This window comes from Pleurodeles waltl, chromosome 9, assembly GCF_031143425.1.
Source record: "Pleurodeles waltl isolate 20211129_DDA chromosome 9, aPleWal1.hap1.20221129, whole genome shotgun sequence".
NCBI classification, from domain to species: Eukaryota; Metazoa; Chordata; class Amphibia; order Caudata; family Salamandridae; genus Pleurodeles; species Pleurodeles waltl.
Genome location: NC_090448.1, coordinates 1,089,960,195 through 1,089,981,359, shown reverse-complemented (window position 1 = coordinate 1,089,981,359; position 21,165 = coordinate 1,089,960,195). Strand labels below are relative to the sequence as shown.

The 21,165-nt window shown below is 43.4% G+C and overlaps 1 protein-coding gene across 1 annotated transcript in view; it reads left to right on the top strand.

Annotated features, from left to right (window-relative positions):
* Window positions 1-21,165, top strand: part of SPTBN5 (spectrin beta, non-erythrocytic 5) — a 1,780,873-nt gene that overhangs the window by 342,482 nt on the left and 1,417,226 nt on the right. The window contains exons 16-17 of the mRNA XM_069208774.1: window positions 9,963-10,115; window positions 12,771-12,901. Coding sequence (XP_069064875.1) covers window positions 9,963-10,115; window positions 12,771-12,901 — 284 coding nt within the window. The remainder of the gene's footprint in view (window positions 1-9,962; window positions 10,116-12,770; window positions 12,902-21,165) is intronic.

The following is a 21,165-nucleotide window of genomic DNA, read 5'->3' as shown; positions in this document are numbered from 1 at the left end:
TACGGAGTGGTCGCCTAGACTTCTTCTACTCTCCCTTCCGGGGCGTGGAGTGATGATATGAATAGGGACAGACTCTCCTTTGCAACTCAGGTACCACTCAAGCTTATCAGTGATCAGCATTAATAACTACCACTGCCAAATAGAAAGGGCACATCCTGTGGTATCCTATTCGTTCCCTTTTCCTGGATGTCTGGGCTGGTGTCTGGAATGCTGAGACTGAATGATGTAATACAATGTTGGTGTGTGTTCTGTATGAGAAGTGTGGAGGTGGGGACAGTTGGGGGAAGAATGGAGCTGTAACCTAAGAGCCCAACATGAAATAAAGAACATAGGGCCAGATGTAGCAAATGTTTTGCGACTCGCAAACGGCAAAATTTGCCGTTTGCGAGTCGCAAAACGCGTATCCCAATGCACACTCGTTACCGACTCGCAAAATGCATTTCAGACTCGCAAATAGGAAGGGGTGTTCCCTTCCTATTTGCGAGTCGCATTGGGATGCAATACCATTTGCGACCGCATATGCGGTCGCAAATGGCATCGCAGTTACCATCCACTTCAAGTGGATGGTAACCCAATCGCAAATTGGAAGGGGTCCCTATGGGACCCCTTCCAGTTTGTGACTGGAGCCCAAAATATTTTTTCAGGGCAGGGAGTGGTCCAAGTGACCACTCCCTGCCCTGAAAAAAAACCGAAACTAAAGGTTTCGTTTTTTTTTTAAGTGCAGCTCGTTTTCCCTTAGGGAAAACGGGCTACACTTCAAAAAAAAAAAACTGCTTTATTTAAAAGCAGGTCGCTAACATGGAGGTCTGCTGACGTCAGCAGGCCTCCATGTTAGCGAGTGCCTATACTCGCAATGGGGCCGCAATTTGCGACCCACCTCATGAATATTCATGAGGAGGGTCATTGCGACCCCATTGCGAGTTTCAGTCGGTGTCTGAGACACCGTACTGCATAGCAATTTGCGACTTGCAAATTGCGAGTCGCAGGGATTCGCAATTTGCAAGCCGCAAATTGCTTTTTTCCTACATCTGGCCCTTACCTCCTACACGAGTGGCTCCGCACTCTTGCATGAAGATCCTGCTCTCTAACTCCAACACATCCACCTTACCATCTCTTCCTACCTGTGATTTGTAATGGGATTTTAAAATCTCTTTTACAATTCAGAAAGACACATAAAGCTCGCAGAAGCAGTTTTGTGCATTGCAAGACACGCTTTTGTGGTCTCAAAATCTGTGCCCTTGAGATTTGCACAATTTGCAACCCCAGGGTATTGTATTTGAGAACCCAAGGCCCTCTCCATGAAAAATGTACCAAACATGCCAAACAAGGATTCCTACAGGAATTTTCAATGCAGTATACCTTGGGTCCAGTAGAGAATGGTTTGAAACAGGTAAGATAGTGAAGGTGGACTATCAATGTCCAACAAAGGGTTACAATTAAGGCCGTTTAAATTCTTGGTGCCAAATTCAATTGTTTTGTGTGTGTGACTTACTCTTGCACCACTCCTGGCTTCCTTCTGGTTTATTCCTGAAATGTAGGTGTAAACCAGCACTACTAAAAGAGGACTATCAGATATTTGTGGATTGGGTCCTAAATATATAAGGTTTGCTTTGGCCATAGTTTAAAGAGTGAGCTCCCTGATAAATACCTAATATCAGTGGGATTTGTCCGGGGAGATGTTGCTCTCACATAACTAACAAACCAAGGGCAGTATGGTGATTCTCACTTAAAATTGACAGTGCGGTTCCCCAGTGAAAAATATAGGTTTTGGATAGTGAAGGGTTCACCCCCATCCACATGGTAGCTTTACGAGATGGTAATCACTGCAGTGGAGTCGTTGATGTGTCCTGAGCCTAAGAGATGGATGGAGCAAACAATGAAAGAATAGCATACATAAGTGCGTGGAAAAGACCTGGGGAGCTAGGGAGATCACAACACCTGCCACAAGGTGGGAGGCTATTGCCAAGACATTTCAGGCTTTTCACCTATGGCTTTGAACAAGCTCTCTAGGGCTTGTGTGCAGAAGCTGAGGTGAAATGTATGTATGCCCAGTGTGTATGAAGCAGACCATGGGCAAACTCTCTGGAATCATCCCACTGACATGTTTTGCAATAGGAGTGCAGCTCCATATCCCTCAGGGTGAGCACCATATAAATGGTATGTGTGTATTTATGTATGTGATATTTGTATAGCTCAAGCCAGACCAAATTGGAGGGGATCAGTGAGCAGCGTCAAAGACAAAGATACAGTCAACAGGTCAAAGTAACAATATAGGAATCCAATACCCATTAGTAAATCATAACTTCACACATGTAACCCAACATTGTCCACTGTCACACTCCCAACTTCACCCTCAGTGGATTAATGTACAATATAAATTACAAAAGTGGGAAGCTTAGTACACATTGGACACAACAGAATGGCAGTGGATCAACAATGTCTGGTATATACCTTCCCAGCCAGAATTCTAATAATTGTCTTACAGCTAATTTTATTCAGAAGGTCCCACCCTAAAACGGTGGAATGTTCTAATGGTAGAGACCTTAAGGTCCTTTCCCCCTTTAATAGCTGGCATAGGCATTGGCATTGGACTAAAATGCTATATTGGAGCACTGGAATGTTGGGTGTGCCACTGCAAACAATGGACTGACAGAGGGACAATACTGACTGGTGAGAACCTTCAGCTCCAACATTCCAGTGCTTCCATTTCTCTTCCTGTCTGTTTAAATTAGAATATTTTACCATTATTGATGGAATGTTTTAATAACTTCATAGTTGGATGAATGTTCAATAGCATTGTAGCTCTTCTAACTTAGGCTATACCATTTGTTAAAGGACCTCGAGCTCGTTATAGTCCTTGCCGTCGGCAAATCCCAATGAGACATAGTGTCGCCAAAGGGATGTCGGGAGTCACCAGACCTTTCCGGTCCTAGTGTCAAGCTATTCTTTATCACTCTCTTGATTCCTCCAGAATATTTGGTCTGATGTTAAAATATTCATTCAAGTCTGTTACAATGCAACTTCTTATCTAGTTCCAAGTTTGTTTTTTGTAATTTCCCTCAGTACCTCATCTACGCCGAAGTGTAGATGAGCCATATAAAACTCTTAATTAAAAATAAAATTATACAAAGAGCCCCAGATGGCAAACATTACACTTGTCATTTTGAAGGATATAAACAAAAGAGAAAACCATGCTAAAGAGGAATCTTAAGATGCTGGTGGAGCTATGCAGGGCTGTCGAAAGGTTGGTCATTATCCCTAGGACCTGTGCTTTTTTAGGGCTTCACACTCGTGCTCCAAAACCTATTTTAGATTTTCAAGCAAGTCTGCCCTATTAATCAATGAGGAGGCAGCTAACATGGCTAGTAGCTACACCAGCCCTGGAGCTGTAGTGTTTTGATTTCCCCAGAGAACATGTTTTCAAAACTTAGGAATTAGTACCTGTGCTTTGTGGGCCCACATGGTTTACCTAGGCCCTACAAAAAGCATCTGACTGGAGCTATGAAGCAATATGTTGGACAATGGTCACCTTCAGAAATGGTTGGTTAGGAGAATGGACAATTGTGCATCATCTGAGCAACAACCAGTGCAGTGCTTCCGCTGTTCCAGGAAAAATAGATTGTGAATTCCAGTGCTTAAATAAAACACTTATAGAAGAAGTGATCTCCACCCTAAAGAAAATTGAGCAGCAGCTGGAAGATGTATGTGACACAAACAGATATTCTCAGCAAGGGCTAGTTGCTGCCTGTGATGAGGATGGTGGGAGAATATGCTGGTGGAGGGCAGAGAGCAGTGGTGGCTGGTGATCTTTAAAAGTGGTTGGGCGCTATTCTTGGCTCAAGTTTCAGTGGACAAACCTGAGTTCTTGGAGGGTTTGGGGATGACCCTCATTCTCACTTGCACTGTCTTACTCTGTCACTCATTCGCAGTCAGACACATTCACTTACTTTCATTTGCACCGGCACTCGCTTTTACCTACTCTGACTCACTCAGTCCCACCTGGCCCCACTGTCTCAAGCAGTTTCACTCATTCTCATGCTCACTCTGACTCATTCTCACTCAGTCCCACTCATTATCGCTTATTCTGATTCTCTCAGACTCATTCAGATTAATTCATTCTGACTCACTCGGTCTCACTGTGACTCACTTATTCGCATTCTGGCTCAGCATCACTTTGATTCACTCAGCCCCCTTTATTCTTATTCACTCAGTCTCATTCTCACTCTGACTCATACTTATTCACTCATTCTGAGTAAATCTCACTGTGACTCACTCAGTCTTACTCACTCTCAGTCAGTCTCACTCATTCTTACTTAATCTCACACATTCCCATCAGTCTTACTTTGAGTCACCTAGTTTCACTCATTCCCACTCAATCCCACTGATTCTCACTCACTCAGTCTCACTCTGACTCACCTAGTCCCACTCATTGTCACTCATTGTGACTACTCTGACACAATCAGTCTCATTGATACTCGCTCGGTCTCACGCATTCTCTGACTTTCTTAGACTCACTCAAACTGTGATTTGCTCCCACTCACTCAGCCCACAACACTGTAACACTCAGTTACACTCTTAGTCATTCTCCTTTACTCCCATTCATTCTCACTCATAATCACTCCTCCTGTTACTCATTCTCACTCTCTCTGGCTCAGTCCTACATTGACTCTCTTTCACTCACTCATACACATAGGTACACAGACATGCTAACACATACACACATACTCTCCCTCAAACACACATACACTCATCCATATGCACACAACATCTAAAAGTTGTTTTTTTTCTTACCTTGCTGCCTATGCATGTCCCGTTTGAACTCCTGCATCAGTGCTGGAGCAAGAAACTGAAACCTTGAAGCTGCACAATCCCAGGCACCAGGTTTCCGAATCAGCTTTTTTTGCACCAAGCCCTTTCCAAAATATGGGCCTGATTTATAACTCGGCGGATAGGTTACTCCGTCACGACGGTGACGGATATCCAGTCTGCCAAAATCTAAATCCCATAGGACATAATAGAATTTAGATTTTGGCGGATGGGATATCTGTCACCGTTGTGATGGAGTAACCCTTCCACTGAGTTCTAAATCAGGCCCCATGTGACGAGCTGCGATGGGTGGTGTGTAGCAATGGACATTGCAGGGCTTAAGCATCATACAGCACCTATGACTATCTTTATCTGTGAATCTTTAGTATGTCACAGATGTGAAAGGCACGGAGGCACACCAGGACCTAAAGGATGGGTCTGCGATTTCAGTTCACCAGCCCTGAATAATCTCTCTGGTGGCTGGTGCATGTTCCTTCATCTGCCTGCATCAGCAGTCAGACAGCGTCACTAGCTTCCTAAGGCTGTTGCTTGGCCCGAGAGAAGTCAGCATTTTTGCAATTATACAAATATCAAATAATATAATTACCTCTTTGTATGACAAGTGTAGACTAGGTGTCCAGTAGGCAGAAATGTCACTGGCATACAGGACCTGAAAGACAGATGAATTAACAACAAAATCTGCCTGAGAAGCATAAAAGAATAAGTTCAATAAGATAACATCATTGGGTTTACCAAAGCCTTTTTTGTTACATTGTAAGAGAAAATGAGAACACTGATATACAGGTGCTCAATAAATGAAACTTTCTTGTGAAACATGGGAAGTTATTTGCAGTTATTTCAAGTCTTTTTCCCATCATGTTTCAGAGGAAATGGAGAATGAAAGACCTCGCATTTCAGTTGACTAAGGATGGAGACATGATTGAAGGATATGCTAATATGGTGGTTCTTGTTTACGTTATATCTTTTGCTGGGGTTGCAACATTATGCAATCAAAATCCCACAGAGTTATTAGAAAATCCTGGAAATTGTAGACAACATCCCAAAAATAGAAGGTTTAACTAACAAGGAATTACTGGAAATGTAGGAATAAGAACACCAGCAGATAGGAGAATGCTTCCAACCACAATTACTGCGGTGCAAAACAAAATAAATTAAATTGATGTTAGCAACGGAGTTCAACAGTTACCAAGTTGAGACATGTGTTAAACGTGTTTTTATGTTAGTTCGAATTATTCTGGACGTTTCTAAGGACTGGAGTAGTGGAGAAGCTGGGTAAAAATATCCGAGCATAGGTTGAGCAGTTTTTATGACTCTCTCGTGCATTTCAGCAGGGATGATACTCTTGAGATGATGCACAGTGGAAGTGGTGGGGACTGTGCAAGAAAACACAGATACTGAAATCCTGGGTTTCATAGAGAAGTCAACAGGATTTATTTCTTGTGATGGGGCAAATATGAGGAAGCTATCAGTACATTGGTTATAAGACATAATCAGATAATTTTCTATGACTATTGCCCTAACATTGACTTTTTGGGAGCTTAATTTCAAGAAAAAAGGCAGAGATGTTGGCAGTCTACTTGAAGAACCCTCAGATGTGGTGTGCAGCAAGTGGCGTGTCTCCTCCCAAAAAGATAGAGAGCTTCAAATAAAAAACAGCCACAAATGTACCACATCTCGTTCATCTAAAAGAAGTATTAAAGACCTTCACAAAATTTTGCAAAAATCATCCTCGCCCATTTAGATCTGAAGATGTAGGGAGGGATGATGTTTATAATGGTGATTGGTGAGGGTGAGGAGCAGGATGAGGATGTTGGTTATACTCTTTGCTCTCGGGTCACACCAGAAAACTTTCTAGAATGGTCTACTAGAAAACCTAAGAAAGTTTGCTGAACATAAATGGCACCCACAAATGTACCATATTTCATTCAGTTAAAAGAAAGTTAGGAGGGCTTCACAACATTCTGCAAAAACATAAGCTTTTTGTCCCGTGAGGTCTCAAGATGTAATAAAGAGAAGGGATATTTGTAATGGTGACAGGTAGGGAGAAGGGTGTAGATGTTAGTTCACAACAGAAGACCTTCTTGAGTTACCTATTATATAACACTATACGAACTAAAGAACTAACACCGTTTGTTGAGGTGGAGCGACTTCTTTTTTTGGTGGAACCCATACGTAGTCAGGATGAAGAGCTGTTGGGCTCTGCTGGAAAATTTCCATTGATCTTCGTTGATACTTGCAAATGCTATGAATTTCAAACGTGATTGCCCTTTTTCTCCCATGCACATCACACATATTCTAGAATATGTGATATTAGTTAACCCCCTGCTTGTGAGAAAACTGATAAAGGAGCACGTAACTAACTAGCACAACCATCTCTGACCGTGCTTTGGAAGGAGGCAATTCTCCATCAAAAAAGTAGATTCCTATTAAAATGATAGAGGAGCACATAGCTAGAACAACCGTCACTGACTGTACTCCAGCAGGCACTGATTCAACATCATAAAGACCGATGTGTAATGAAATGGAGTTTAATGAAAATTGTCTGACAGAACTAGTGTATAAAGCCTACATCCAAAGGGAGACAGCCAAATATTTTAAATTTAATGACAGAACTGATGCCATCAGTGAAATTTGGGGATGCCTTTGAAACTATAGTAAGAGGAGCATATATCACCGTAGCTGCAAACATGAGCAGTCAAGTTAAATTAATCCGGGAATCGCTGTAACTAATTTGAGATCAAAAGAGAAGTCCCCTTGCAGATGAAGTGCTGCTTTTAGGCAACACATTTTTGAATTCATGAAAACTGAAACAAAGAGTTATTCCCTATGCAGTTTCTAGGATAAGACAGAACAAACGTGTGGACTTGCACTCACCGTTTTCGGAGATTGAAGGTCTTCCGGTATCTCTCCAGCGAGAAAGGGGCTGGGCATGGAGACTGGGAAATTGAAGATGAGAACGAGTGAAAATGATTGGGATAGTGTCAATGAGGAAAAGTGATTGAATGAGTAAGTGTAAATATGCTGGTTGAACAAAAATCCACTTTTACCTTTCAATCAAATATTTACCCAGATAGTTGCATTGAGCTGCAGTCTGCAGTGTTCATAAGCTCGTACTGACAGTGTCAGGGAATGCACTGTGAAAGTACCTGATATTCAGGAGGTCATGGTTCCACCACTTAACTACTTTCACTAGTTTCACTGAGACATGCTTGTCTCCCCAGCACAAGTATCCACATTGGCAAAACCAATAGGTCCTGACTCAAAGTGACTGCTCTAGTGACTTTGCAAATGCTTGTTTTCACCGCCATTTAAATGCATGCATCAGAGCAAACGCACACACGTCTGGCATACTTGCAGTAGGTTTTCTATTAAAGGAAACCCATTCCAAGATTGTCGCCATCCGTCATGGTTCGTCTGCACACATATTACAGTGAATGCATGCCTTGCGACACGTGTGCCCATACGTCATGACACTCACATGCACTTTTATCATGACACAGAAGCCTTTTTCTGTTGTTTTTTATTTAACATTTCACGATAGCACCACCCATCTTACAGTGGAAAGTAAAATAAAACGAATAAAATGCATACACAATTACATTTTAAGGAAGAAGCAGCCTGGCAACCTATTGTAGCTGCCAGTGCTTTCATAATAATAATAATAATAATAATAATTTTAAACAAGCATTTGCAATGCAACGGGTCTCGCGTTTGCTCATGTTAGAGCTGATCGCGTTGTGAACTCCTAACCCGACTTTTCATCTATCAGCAAAAGTGCTTTTATGTACTGTAACCCGAAAAAGTGAAATTAACTGTGTAAAGCGCTCGACTTCTGCCAAGCGAAATCGCGCTAGGAAAATAGAGAAAAAGTAGTCCACGATCCGACAGAAAACAGCGAGCCTCGCATGTTTTCTGTACTTGGTCGCTGCGCTCGAGGAGGGCTAGCCACCGGAAAAGGCATGACGAGTGCATGCCTTCGACTAATGAAAACAAGCAGATTTTACTGGGCAAGCCCACGAACCAATGAAACACACTGACGTGACGTCGAAAGGGCTCCGAGCCCTTTTCTAATAACTAAAGCGTCTCTCTGCGATACGCATGGGCGAGCGCATGCAACACAGGCTCGACCCTAAAAAGGATGCAAGGGAGGGCTCTTTGTTTTGAATCTCTTGTAGCAAAGTGAGTGCACATGATGGGAGCAAAGGTCCTAGCAGATGTACACCAAGGTGCAATCTTTTGTTTGAATGCTTTTCTGACACTGTAGAGTACCTTGAAGCTATGGGACACAATATCAAGTACAGAATATAGAAAATAAAACAGTGATAGGTAAATAAGTCTAGATTTTCTAAACTTAACTCGACATATATGTATTTATGTGGTAAATATACCTTCAAAGTATGTAGATGTGAAGTTAGGAATAGGTAATCTATGCTTTCCTACTTGTAATTACCTTTTGATATATTGTCCCTCAATAGTCTGTCCTCAATCTTATTGTCCCACAAGATTATTGGTGTATATCTTTAGTAGTACCACCATTGTGAGATGTTACCTTGAGTCCCAGATTAGGTTCCAGCTGGAGTTAGATATCTGAGTATCATCAGCAGGCCTGCAGTGGTCATTCTGCTACTTTGACATGTTTCCGGTGGGCTGAAGTGTAGGGGGCTGCTTTCAGAGCTGGATGAGCTGCCAGGAACCAACCATGAAAGCCCCTATTGCCCCCTTTCTGATTTGAATGTTTTTTTCCATCATGATTTTGATTTTCAGTCTAGCCCTGTGATCCAGAAGATGCTTTTAAGCATTAAATCGCAACAGGGTGTCATCATAGCCCAAATATATTGTCTGAGATATTGTGTCTTTATTAATGTATACATAAATGTCACTGTACTGTAGTTAATTACAGAAAATCTACATCCAACGGTACAATATTTTTGGTAGCGATATTTAGGACATGATGTTTCAGTCACACAGTATTTTTTTATGACAGTATCCTGGAATGCAGTCTAAATAGCATCTACGAGTGCACAATCAGGTAGAATGTTACAAATTACCTCGGATATGTTTGATGTTCGAACTCTGACTTGGAAGCCTTGCACGGGCTGCAGGTGATGATGTATTTTCTTATTATCCAATCGTAGAGCCGGAGAAAAGCCCTTGAAGAGGTCATAAAGCTGCACCGGTTCTACGGCTCGTGTCGTGAGTTCCAATCCTGGATGGACAACAAGGAGAAAGTTTTTCACACCCTGACACCCAAATCCGATAATGTCGACGTCATCCAGCACAAGTACCAGGTACTGACAGCGCTGCCTGGGAAAGGGAACACATTGATGTGCATAATGATTGGGTGTGTACTTGGGCACCTGATAATACTGGAAGCAAATTTTTCCACAGAAACCAAATTGCACGAGAAGATTCCTCCTAGAGTGCCTGGTTGCGTCTTGGAAAGTGACACACACAGGGTAACCAAATGAAAAGAAAATGTTCTGAAGGCACACAGGCCACCCTTGAAACTGTAGCGGAGACCCAAGCCTATCACCTTCAATCTCCCAGTCACTATGTGAAAATCTGAACGGAGGCAATCATAATTCCTTGCAGAAGGAAGTCTCTGTATCTCAGTCAGCAGCCATCTAAACACCAGCCACGTACAAATTGGGGGTCAGTACTCACCGCTTGATTTTACTGTGGCCTGATGGAAAGAAATGAGGATAACGATGTGACAGTAAGGTATATTCAACAATTTGGTACAACAGCACACAAATGTAGAAGTCTTTAAGTAACACGTGACAGTCCATCACATAAAGTTCCGCAGACCATTGTCCCAAAACAAAAGATTTATTGTATCGTAGAAAACTCTGTACATTCTAGTAGACTTCTTGTCATTGTAACAGCCAGCCGACACGTGTTTCATCACAGAAAGTGACTGTTTCAAGGCTAATGCATACACATTATGGTGGTCATTACAACCTCAGCGGTCTTTTAACAAGACCGCCGAGGGACCGCCGGTATTGTCACGGCCGCCGGGCTGGAGACCCAGGTTGCAACATTAACATCCATTCCCAGGTCTGTCATGGGAACCTCCTCCATCCATGTAGCTTCACACAGGATTCAAACATTTATATAATTTGTTAGTCCATTACTCTGGATACTCCAAACTCATGGACACTGTTACACTTTCTCTCTATGTCTAAACGAAGTCTGAAAGAAAGCTCATGTTATGAAAATGAATCAGTATTTCCTGCACAGTCACGAAATACAAAGCTAACAGTCCTCACTTAAGCTAACGCAAGTGAATTAAAGCAATACATTTGGCGGGCGGAACGGGGAAGCGGCGGATGACCATGGCGGTAACCGCCATGGTCATAATACTCAAAAAAAGACTGCCAGCCTGTTGGCGGTCTTACCGCCACCTTAACACCGTCCGCCAGGGTTGTAATGACCCCCTATGTGTCTAGTTTGAGTGTAGAAATAGAAGTCCACAAGAAATTGTAATCTAAATGAATCTTGGTGATGAAAAGCACATAGTATGGCAGTAGGAAATGATGGATCCTACAGTAGGAATCAGAAGGTTGAGTAATTCATTCAAACCAGACCCTATGATAGTGTTGTGCTCAAAACCAGCTAACCAAACAGCACTTAGCAGCAGTGCAGTTCCGTTAGCTGTACCTGAGAATCCATCATTTGCTACCACCATCCTATGTGCTTCACGTTGCCAAGATTAATTTAGATTAAATTTCTTGTGGACGTCTAGTTCTACACTCAAACCAGACACACAACATATATACATTAGCCTTGAAAAAGTCATTTTTCCTGATGAAACGCGTGTCGGCTGGTCTAGTCCTGGGCAGACGTGGTGCCTCTTCCCAGATCTAAACGAAGGCCAATATCTGTTGTTGTTATGTATATTTAACTGGCAAGATTTGCATGTCACTTTGTGCAAAGAATCGTTCTGCTTCTAATTGCTGCTAATGTATTCATATAAGCCAACTAAGGCAGAGATAAGTGAAGGAATAGATTAAGGTGTACACCAGACTTATTCCTGGAAGTTATTGGAATGTTTCGATAATTACACGATGCAGAATTCACAAAGGCATATAATCCTACTTCACATTTTACAATATGTGTACGCACTGTATGCATTAGCCACTCGTATGTACTTGAAAGTTTCTAAAAGTGGATGTCCAAGGAGGAGGAGGATCAGAAAAGTGGCCAGAAAAATATGCGTTTTACGATTATTTGAGCACAGTGAAGGACCCAGTGTCAGCAGTATAGAGAGTGTGTGTAAAATGCACTAATCGTTCACGTTTGTCAGAAAAGTTGCTAGGAAGATTACTTATTATGGGCAACGTACTAATTTTACACAATAAATACAGTTATAGCATTTTTATATACTAAATTGTCCTCAGCCTATGCACCTGCACAATATACCATTGTCTGCAATACACACATGTTAGGTCGAGGAATGCAAGGCAACAATATTCAGGAATCCCATATTAATATTCACGCATATACCAAATGCAGACTGTAGGCACTCCTAGAAATGACATGTACATAAGCACACAACTGTAGCACAGTATGCTGTGCAACGTACATGACACATCTGTCTTTGCAAGTCTGACCCTAAGTGTTTGCCCTACACCACAATGATTGGTTACGTGAGCAATATGGAATGGAAAATCACGTTTTAAGGTTCCATACCCAAGTCGGAAGCTTTGCCACAGCTCCTCCTGGGCATTTTCCTTATTCTAGCTAGCTGTATATATTTAGGCTTAGCAGGTATACCAGTAAGCCTACAGAAAAAGAACGGGGAAAACGCAGGGGTTTCCATTGGAGGTCGCGGGGCTCTGTGTTGCTGCTATTGTAGAACTCATTGAACTGTCCTGTTGGTTGTGCAACCTGAGTCTGCCTCAGAGAACGTTTCAGGACTGTGCAAGTGTCACTCTTTTCAGAACTTCTTGACCAAGCTGGCCCCTGGGAAGAGTCGTCTAGAGGAGATCAACCAACTAGCAGAAGAGTTTGTGAAGAGCAGCCCGGAAAGACAAGATGAAATCCGATCTCTTCAAAACCAGATCAACCAGAGGTATGAGACACAACTTCTTCCATGAGAGACTTAGCCACTGTTAATTGCAATCAATGAGGACCAAGATGAATTAACAGCTAGTAACACACAGAAGCAAGTTGGCAGTGAACCTTAAGCAACTGTGCACTCAGTGTCACCCCATCTGTGCAATCAAGCCAACTGTCCCTGACTGTTTCGCCCCCTGCTTTAAACTTTCACTGAACATCGAAAGGAAATGGATAGCAATAGTTCATTTCAGCATTTCAAACGTTGCGACTGACAGAGACACTCTTGGGATTCAATAGTGGCTGCTCATATAGCATAAGAGCCTACAGCCAAGAGCTAGACAAACTATAAAATGCTGTCTCCAAGAGTTAGAACCATAGAGAACTAAGTTAAAGACAGATGAAGCTGTATGGAAAACACATATTGTTATGTTAAAGCATTTCTCCCATTGTGGGCTGAACGTTCTAAGTTAAACTAGGAAGAACAGAAGGACAAACAATGGAATGTCAGAGAAGATGAACTTTGCCACCCATTATTCTAGCTCTACCATGCCACTGTCTGAGAAGACACTCCCAACATTCCCATATTCGTATATACTTTATACATCCTTACCAAGCTAGGCTCCCTAAAGTTAAGAGGTGCTTAAACCTGCTTAACAATATATAAAAACATGAAGGCAGTAAATGTTGTACTTGGTGAAGAGAAACTGGAACAGCCATTATTTAGGTCTGGCGTTGGCCAAGACCAATTGGTTTCTTGTTCTGACATTCACATTTTAATCCTCCCACTACAGCACATAGCATAAGGCAAAGGGGTAGTCCACTTCAGTCATTGGTTACCTTCTTTGTGAGTGACAGCATTATGATATTTCAAAAGGTGTACATCCACAAAAGAAAACTAAAATAAAGTTCCCTGCAGTGCCTGCGATATTCCGTGGCAATGTGTGCTTTTTCAGTTCAAAAACTATTTTGGCTTTTTGGCAATGCTTGTTTTATTTTACATTGGTCTGGCCCAGACAGCTACCCCACCCCGTGTATCACACACATAATTAATTATTTCTTGAAAATAATCTCATGTGGCCACCTCTACACGTCCATCTGTCTGCACACATAGCTGTCCACCTTTTAATGTTTTTTTACTTTAATGAAAGTCATTAAATAACGGATGTCTTTATGTGCCCATACTCATGTATGTAGTAACACATGAATTCCTTCACAATAATCAGTGCTTGACAAGGCCAATAGATCTTTGCACCAAGCGTAGGGGTGTGGGGACACAAACATAGATTTACAAAAAAGTAAGTTTTGCCAACAATATGACCAGTGTGGCCAAACAAGGCAAACTCCAGTCACCAGGGGATGACCAAGGACGAAATTGATTCAGACGAGCTAACATTAATAAAACTAAACACTTGTCAAAATCAATGCAAAACATCAGTAGAATCACCTGATGTACTGAAAACAAACACTGTTCAGATCTAATGAGCATTTAAGTAATTTAAAATCATCTAAGTTTAGCTAGCTAGGGCAAAGGAAACCCCTAAGGATTATCCAAGTAGATTCTCACATGAGCTGGGCAAAACACATGTGGAAAATAAAGGATCTCAAAAATAATTTAGAAAAACCTAGGACAAAAAGGGGCAAGAGGAAAAAATGAAAAAGGGAAGGTGTCAGCATTTCTGAAGGTTGGTCAAGAGTTTTCTTCTTTGGGTTAAAAGGAACATCTCTAAGTCTCAGCAAGACATTTCAAAGGGGCAGGGGCAGAGATGACTATAACTCTCAGAGTGGAAGGCGTTCAGCATGCAATAATGGGGCTCAAAGAAGTCAGCTCTCCTGGATCTGAAATGAGACTCTGCTTCCAGATCATCCTTAAACGGTACATTAAAGTTCAGAGGGCGAGATGATTTGTCCATTCATCATTCCACATGACGTTGAATGTGTAACATCCAATAGAAATCGATCATGAAATTCAGACTGAAACATTTGCGAAGTTACTCCAGTATTGGAACTTTCATCGATTCACATGTTTGAATCCGTCTCCGTCAGCGAGATGGGAAACATCAAAACAGCTATATATGTATATATATATATATGTGTGTATATATATATACACAAGCTACTGCAATGGAAAAAGGCCTAAGAACTTCACTTCAGTAACCCATCCTAATCATTATGAGCAAAAAGGACCAAAGCAAGGCCCAGCCAATCAGGCTTCCCCTCCCTCTAGAACCTTCCTGAGAGGAGCTGCCTTCCCTCAGATTTTCTACCGCACGTCGTGCTAGGGAGTCTCCATTGAGCTCTTCTCAGTCAACACTTCAGAGAAGTTCATTTTTGCTGTTTTTCCTCAGAAACAAAATTTCCTACATCAAGTAAGGGGTCTTCTTCTTACTTTACTAAAGGGAACTCTATTTTGAGGTGAATTCATCATGTCTGATAAGGAGAAGATAAGCCTCTTCAGAGCCTGTAAGACCTGTGGGAAGAAGAGGCTCCACTTTGAGGACAGTGCGCGCTCTAAGGGCGATGAAAATGCAAAATCTCAGCCTTTATGCAAGAGCATAATTCATGCATTGTGTTTATATGCAGTTTGTTAACATTTTGCATTGCAGACTTTAACCTTGAAAAACACTATTAACGATGTTTGCTATAACTGTTCAGTTGCAAGGTATTGCTGCAGACTTATTGAGTGTGTTAGGGTGTGGTTCCTTTCTAGGACCTTCTAGAAGTTTTCTCTGCAGTATGACTGGGTGTGGTCTGTGGGCTGCGCCAGACTCTATACAAGGGAGCCAGCCCAGCTCCACGTGCTCACTATTCAGAGGTCCCGGTACAGAGCAGCAGCAATTTCCTGAGCTCCTGTTCCAGACGCCTACTTTGAAGTTCCAGGCCTGCACGGCATTATCTTGGTGATCCTAGAGCAGGGTGGTAAGACGGTGGTCGGGCTGGGCCCCTCACCCCGCTCTAAAAAGACTCTTGAATTCTTGGGCCTATTCTTGAAAACTTTCAGAGTACGCAAAGCATTGCTTTTATGTTAATCTGGTGTTCGGATCAGCAAAGGTTTTGCACGATCGGTTCATGGCATTTGCATACTTTGTTCAAATCGGCTAAGCGCGCGATTCATTTCTTGCATGATAATCCTGGTGCTCGGATCGGCAAAGGCTTGCACGACCGTTTCATGGCATTTACATATTCTGGTTAGAATCGGCTGTGTGCGCGATTCATTTCTTGCATGACAATCTTGGTGTTCGGATCGGCAAAGGCTTGCGCGATCATTTCATGGCATTTACATATTCTGGTTAGAATCGGCTGTGTGAGCAATTTATTTCTTGCATGACAACCTTGGTGTTCGGATCGGCAAAGGCTTGCGCGATCGTTTCATGGTATTTGCATACTTTGTTCGAATCGGCTGTGCACGCGATTCATTTCTTGCATGACAAACCTGGTGTACGGATCGGCAAAGGCTTGCGCGATCATTTCATGGCATTTACATATTCTGGTTAGAATTGGCTGTGTGCGCGATTCATTTTTTGCATGATAACCTTGGTGTTCGGATCGGCAAAGGCTTGCGTGATCATTTCATGGCATTTACATATTCTGGTTAGAATCGGCAGTGTGCGCGATTCATTTCTTGCATGACAACCTTGGTGTTTGGATCGGCAAAGACTTGCGGGATCATTTCATGGCATTTAAATACTCTGGTTAGAATCGGCTGTGTGCGCGATTCATTTCTTGCATGATAAACTTGGTGTTCAGATCGGCAAAAGGTTGCGCGATCATTTCAAGACATTTACATATTCCTGTTGCAATCGGCACAGTGCACGATTCATTTCCCTCATGTAAAACTTGATTCCCAGATCGGAAACAGTGTGTACAATCAGTTCATGGCCATACAAAAAAAAAAAGACTCTGAAGTGTAATGTTAATTAATGTGCCTACATTTCTTTTTGTGAAAAGGACAAAACCTAAATGTGATGGTCTAGTGCATATTAAGTTCCTAGCATAATTCCAATTGTTTTCCAGAGATGGTTTTCAGACAGCCTTTAGTCCTCATGTTAAAAAAAGGCTGTGTTTGTTCTGAACCTTTATTCTAGAAGGTTCTTGTATTTCTAGACATTACGTGACATGTCATGAAAAACCTTTATGAAACATTACATTAATCATCCTTGATTTTATTCCAGGTATCCTGAGTTCTTTAGGCCTAGTTAAAATCACTTCTTAGAGTATTCATGGTAACAGTAAGACAATACTAAGAATCATAATCTAGTGACAGTCAATGTGATTTTATTCTGATGTTGTGTTGTTTAACCTTTTGCTTCCTACAGGTCTCCTTCCCAGCTGTTCCCTACCTAATCCCCTTTTCCCCACTTGGACTCTCTTAGACTCTGTAACATTCTAATCAGAGTATTGGAGCTGTCTTGTGGTGGACATGTTGGGAACGTGCGCAGACCCCGAGGATCTGGTGACTCTGACAACTTCCTCCAGAAAACCACAGAAAAGAGGCAGATCTCCTCAACCCCACTCAGAAGATCTTCCAAAAAAGGCTCACAAGAAGACTAAAAGAGTTCCTTCTACGGCTGGAAGTCCTCCCAGTTCTCCTCACAGGAGTTCAGTTTCTTCTAAAAGGCACTCTAAAGCGAGATCTGTATCCTCAGAGCGCAGCAAAAGAGCCTTATCTGAGCCTCCAACGCCACCTCCTGTGGTGAACCATGTCTTTAAGAGGCCATCGGAAAAATCTACGACGTCGACACCGTCGACGACACCATCAACGAGAGCTCCGTCGACGGCGGTGTCCAAAGGTGTCTGTACAGCTTCATCGTTGATGACTGCAACCTCTTCAGTCTCTACGGTGTTGTCTTCCTCATCGACGATCATGTAGACGACGCCCTCGTCGACGACGTTCATGGCTGCCTCGCACATCGCCTCTCCTTCATCGATGCTGCCGCCGGTGAGACCGTTGACGTTAATTCTGTCATCGTCGTTTTCCTCGTCGGCGAGTATTTCTCCAGCGATGTCTCCGTTGACAATGCTGTCAGCGATGCCGTCGACGATGCTGATACTGTCGACGATGCCGTCGGTGATTCCGACGAGTGTGCCGGCTACATCCCCGTCGACGATGCCATCCGTGTTGCCATCGACGATGCCATTGACGATACCGTAGACGAGGCTGAAAGCACAGAAAAAGTCTGCCTTCCTTTCTTCTATGGTGACATCTCCAGGTACGGTTTCAGCTTTGGTACCTACGCATTTACTGGAGCAAGAGGACTCAGATAATGAGGGGCCTTTCGGGTTTGCTCATAGCCCATCAGAACTACACGTCAAGTGCCAGGATCTAGAGGAAGACACCCAGCATGATCCGCACTCTTACGATCCGCAGACGCACCAGTATCCTTATCAGAAGCAGATGGTTTCTTTACCAGGATCTCTCATAGCTGATCTACAACTCATGTTAGATGACTACAAAAGGCTTTTCCCGCCAGATGATCTGGGAGTTCAGCAGCCTGTTGTGCCATCTGTGCCTTCTATTCCGGTCCATCCAGGGGTCCAACCATCTTATGTACCTCAGCAGACACCGATTTCCATCCCTACGCAGGATGTGTCCTCCTCGGATGATGATGATGATGATGACAGAGAAGAGGGGGAATTACCTGATGCAATAACGGAATGGGATGACTACGAAATTCCTACTCCCTCCTCGCATTCTCTGGTTCCTGTTGATTCCCCTCCCGGTGACATCGGCGGCTTCCACAACCTACTGGAAAGAGCTGCTAAAAGGTTTGAGTTGCCCATGCCCACAAAGCAGATGGACTGCTTTTTGTAAGACTTTAAGGAGCCATTTCAGAAGAGTGTTAAATCTATGCTGATTGTGTACTATATCTGTAATGAGGGCATTAAAGTTATGAAAAACCCGGCCACGGTCATCCCGGTTCTACCTCGCCTTGACAAAAAGTATATGGCGCCTGAAGACTCTCCGGCTTTCCTCACGGGCCGTCCCAGACCCGACTCAGTTATTGCCCAAGTGGCACAACGCAGCTCTAGGAACCCTTCAGCACCAATTTCTGCCCCCCCGGATAAGGAGGGTAGGAGATTAGACAACATAGGAAAACGCTTTTACTTAATGGCTTCGCTTATTATAAGGGTTTCTAATTCTCTGGCCATCATAGACAGATACGATAGGCAGCTGTGAGCTGACATTGCACCCTATTTAGATCAACTGCCTGAAGACTCTAAATTAGAAGCCAGGACAGTCTTGCAGGAGGGGGAGAGGTCTTCTGCAGAAAGCATAGATTGTGCTATGGACATCGCCACCACATCTTTCCGTCAGATGGCAGGTTCTGCAGTTCTCAGAAGGCAAGGTTGGCTTTGAGCGACTTCATTTATACCTGAGGTCCAAAACAAGATCCTTGATCTACCTTTTGATGGTGAAGCCCTTTTCGGAAGGCACAATATTGATGCGCTTCAGGCGATTAAGACAGACACTGACACGGCCAGGTCCTTTGGCACCCTGCAGTTTAAAAGACAGCCTTTCAGAGGAGCTAGAGGCCGAGGTTACTCATCATATAGACCAGGTTTTCAACAGTACAGATATCCTACTGCCTCAGAGGCATCTCATTCCTTTCACTCTCAGTTCCAGCAGAGAATGCCTCACAAGGCAGCGTATTCAAGAGCTCCCTAGAGAGGAAAGGCTGGAAGGCAACCAAAAGATACAGGCCGTTCGCAATGACTTGCTATCGACTCTGACTACGAACCCTCCCTTGCGCTCAAGACTAGGGGGAAGGATTTCTCTCTACTTCCAAAATTGACAGAAGATAACATCAGACCAATGGGTCATAAATCTCATCCAGTTTGGCCATACCCTAGAGTTCTTACACTGTCCTCCTACAAAGCCTCCCCTTCCTCGGAAGTTGAAACACTTGCATCTGCTCAAGCAGGTGGTCGAGTCCATGCTTCTCAAAGGAGCCTTTAGAAAGGGTTCCACATCAGGAGATGGGAGAGGGCTTCTACTCCCGATTCTTCTTAGTCCGAAAAAAGCAGAAATGATGGTGTCCAATTCTAGACCTCAGGGACCTCAACACTTATCTCAAGAAACAATCATTCCGTATGATCACCCTGTCAGACTTTCTATCCCTTCTAAATTCGGGGGATTTCATTGCCACCCTCGATTTGCAGGACACATATTTCCATATCCCTGTTCATCCCTCCCACAGAAGGTATCTCAGATTTGCAGTAGCCGGAGACCATTTTCAGTTCAAAGTCTTGCCCTTCGGCCTGAAATCGGCCGCCCGGATCTTCACCAAATGCTTGGCTCCAGTGGTGGCTTTCCTCAGAAGACCGAACCATCAAGTCTTCCCGTATCTGGTCGATTGGCTGGTCAAAACAAGATCCAGATCTCAGGTGCAGAGATCCACGAGAGCTTGTATCGAGCTGTTCACGAGCCTGGGCCTAACAGTCAATCACAAAAAGTCAGCATTCCAGCCCTTAAGGAGAATAATTTTTCTAGGGGCAGTACTGGACACTTCCACCGGCAAGGCAGTCCCTACAGAGGACAGACGGAGAAAGCTCATTTCCCTCGCAAAACGTTTACAAAGAAGAAAGTGCGTTTCAGTTCGCCTCTTCAAGTCCCTTTTAGGAATGATGTCCTCCTACATTCCTCTGGTGCCTTGAGACCTCTACAGGAACAGTTAGACCTTTAATGGGCACAGTCCATGGGGTCTTTCGACTATATCATCAGGATAACGAACCCCATGATATCCGCTCTAGCTTGGTGGACTCAGGACTCTCACTTAGCGAAGTGGCTTACCTTTCTTCCTCGGCAGGCACCTTGGGTAATAACTACAGACGCTTCTCTCGAGGGATGGGGGGCTTCCCTCCAGCACCTACAAGTCAGAGGCAAATGGAAGCCACATCAGAAAGTCTTTCACATCAATTACCTCGAATTGAAGGCTGTTCGACTAGCGCTGTGCACTTTCCTCCCAAAGATAAGAGGTTCCCCGGTTCTCATCCGGGCGGACAACACAACGACAATGCATTATATCAACAAGCAGGGAGGAACCAGGGGCCAGATGTAGCAAACAGTTTGCGAGTCGCAAATGGCGAAAATCGCCATTTGCGAGTCGCAAACGTGTGTTTGCAATGCAGAAATGCATTTTGCAAGTCGGAACCGACTCGCAAAATGCATTTCTGACTCGCAAATAGGAAGGGGTGTTCCCTTACTATTTGTGACTCGCAGTGGTATGCAATCCCATTTTGCGACCGCGTAAGGAAAACGGGCTACACTTGGGAAAAAAA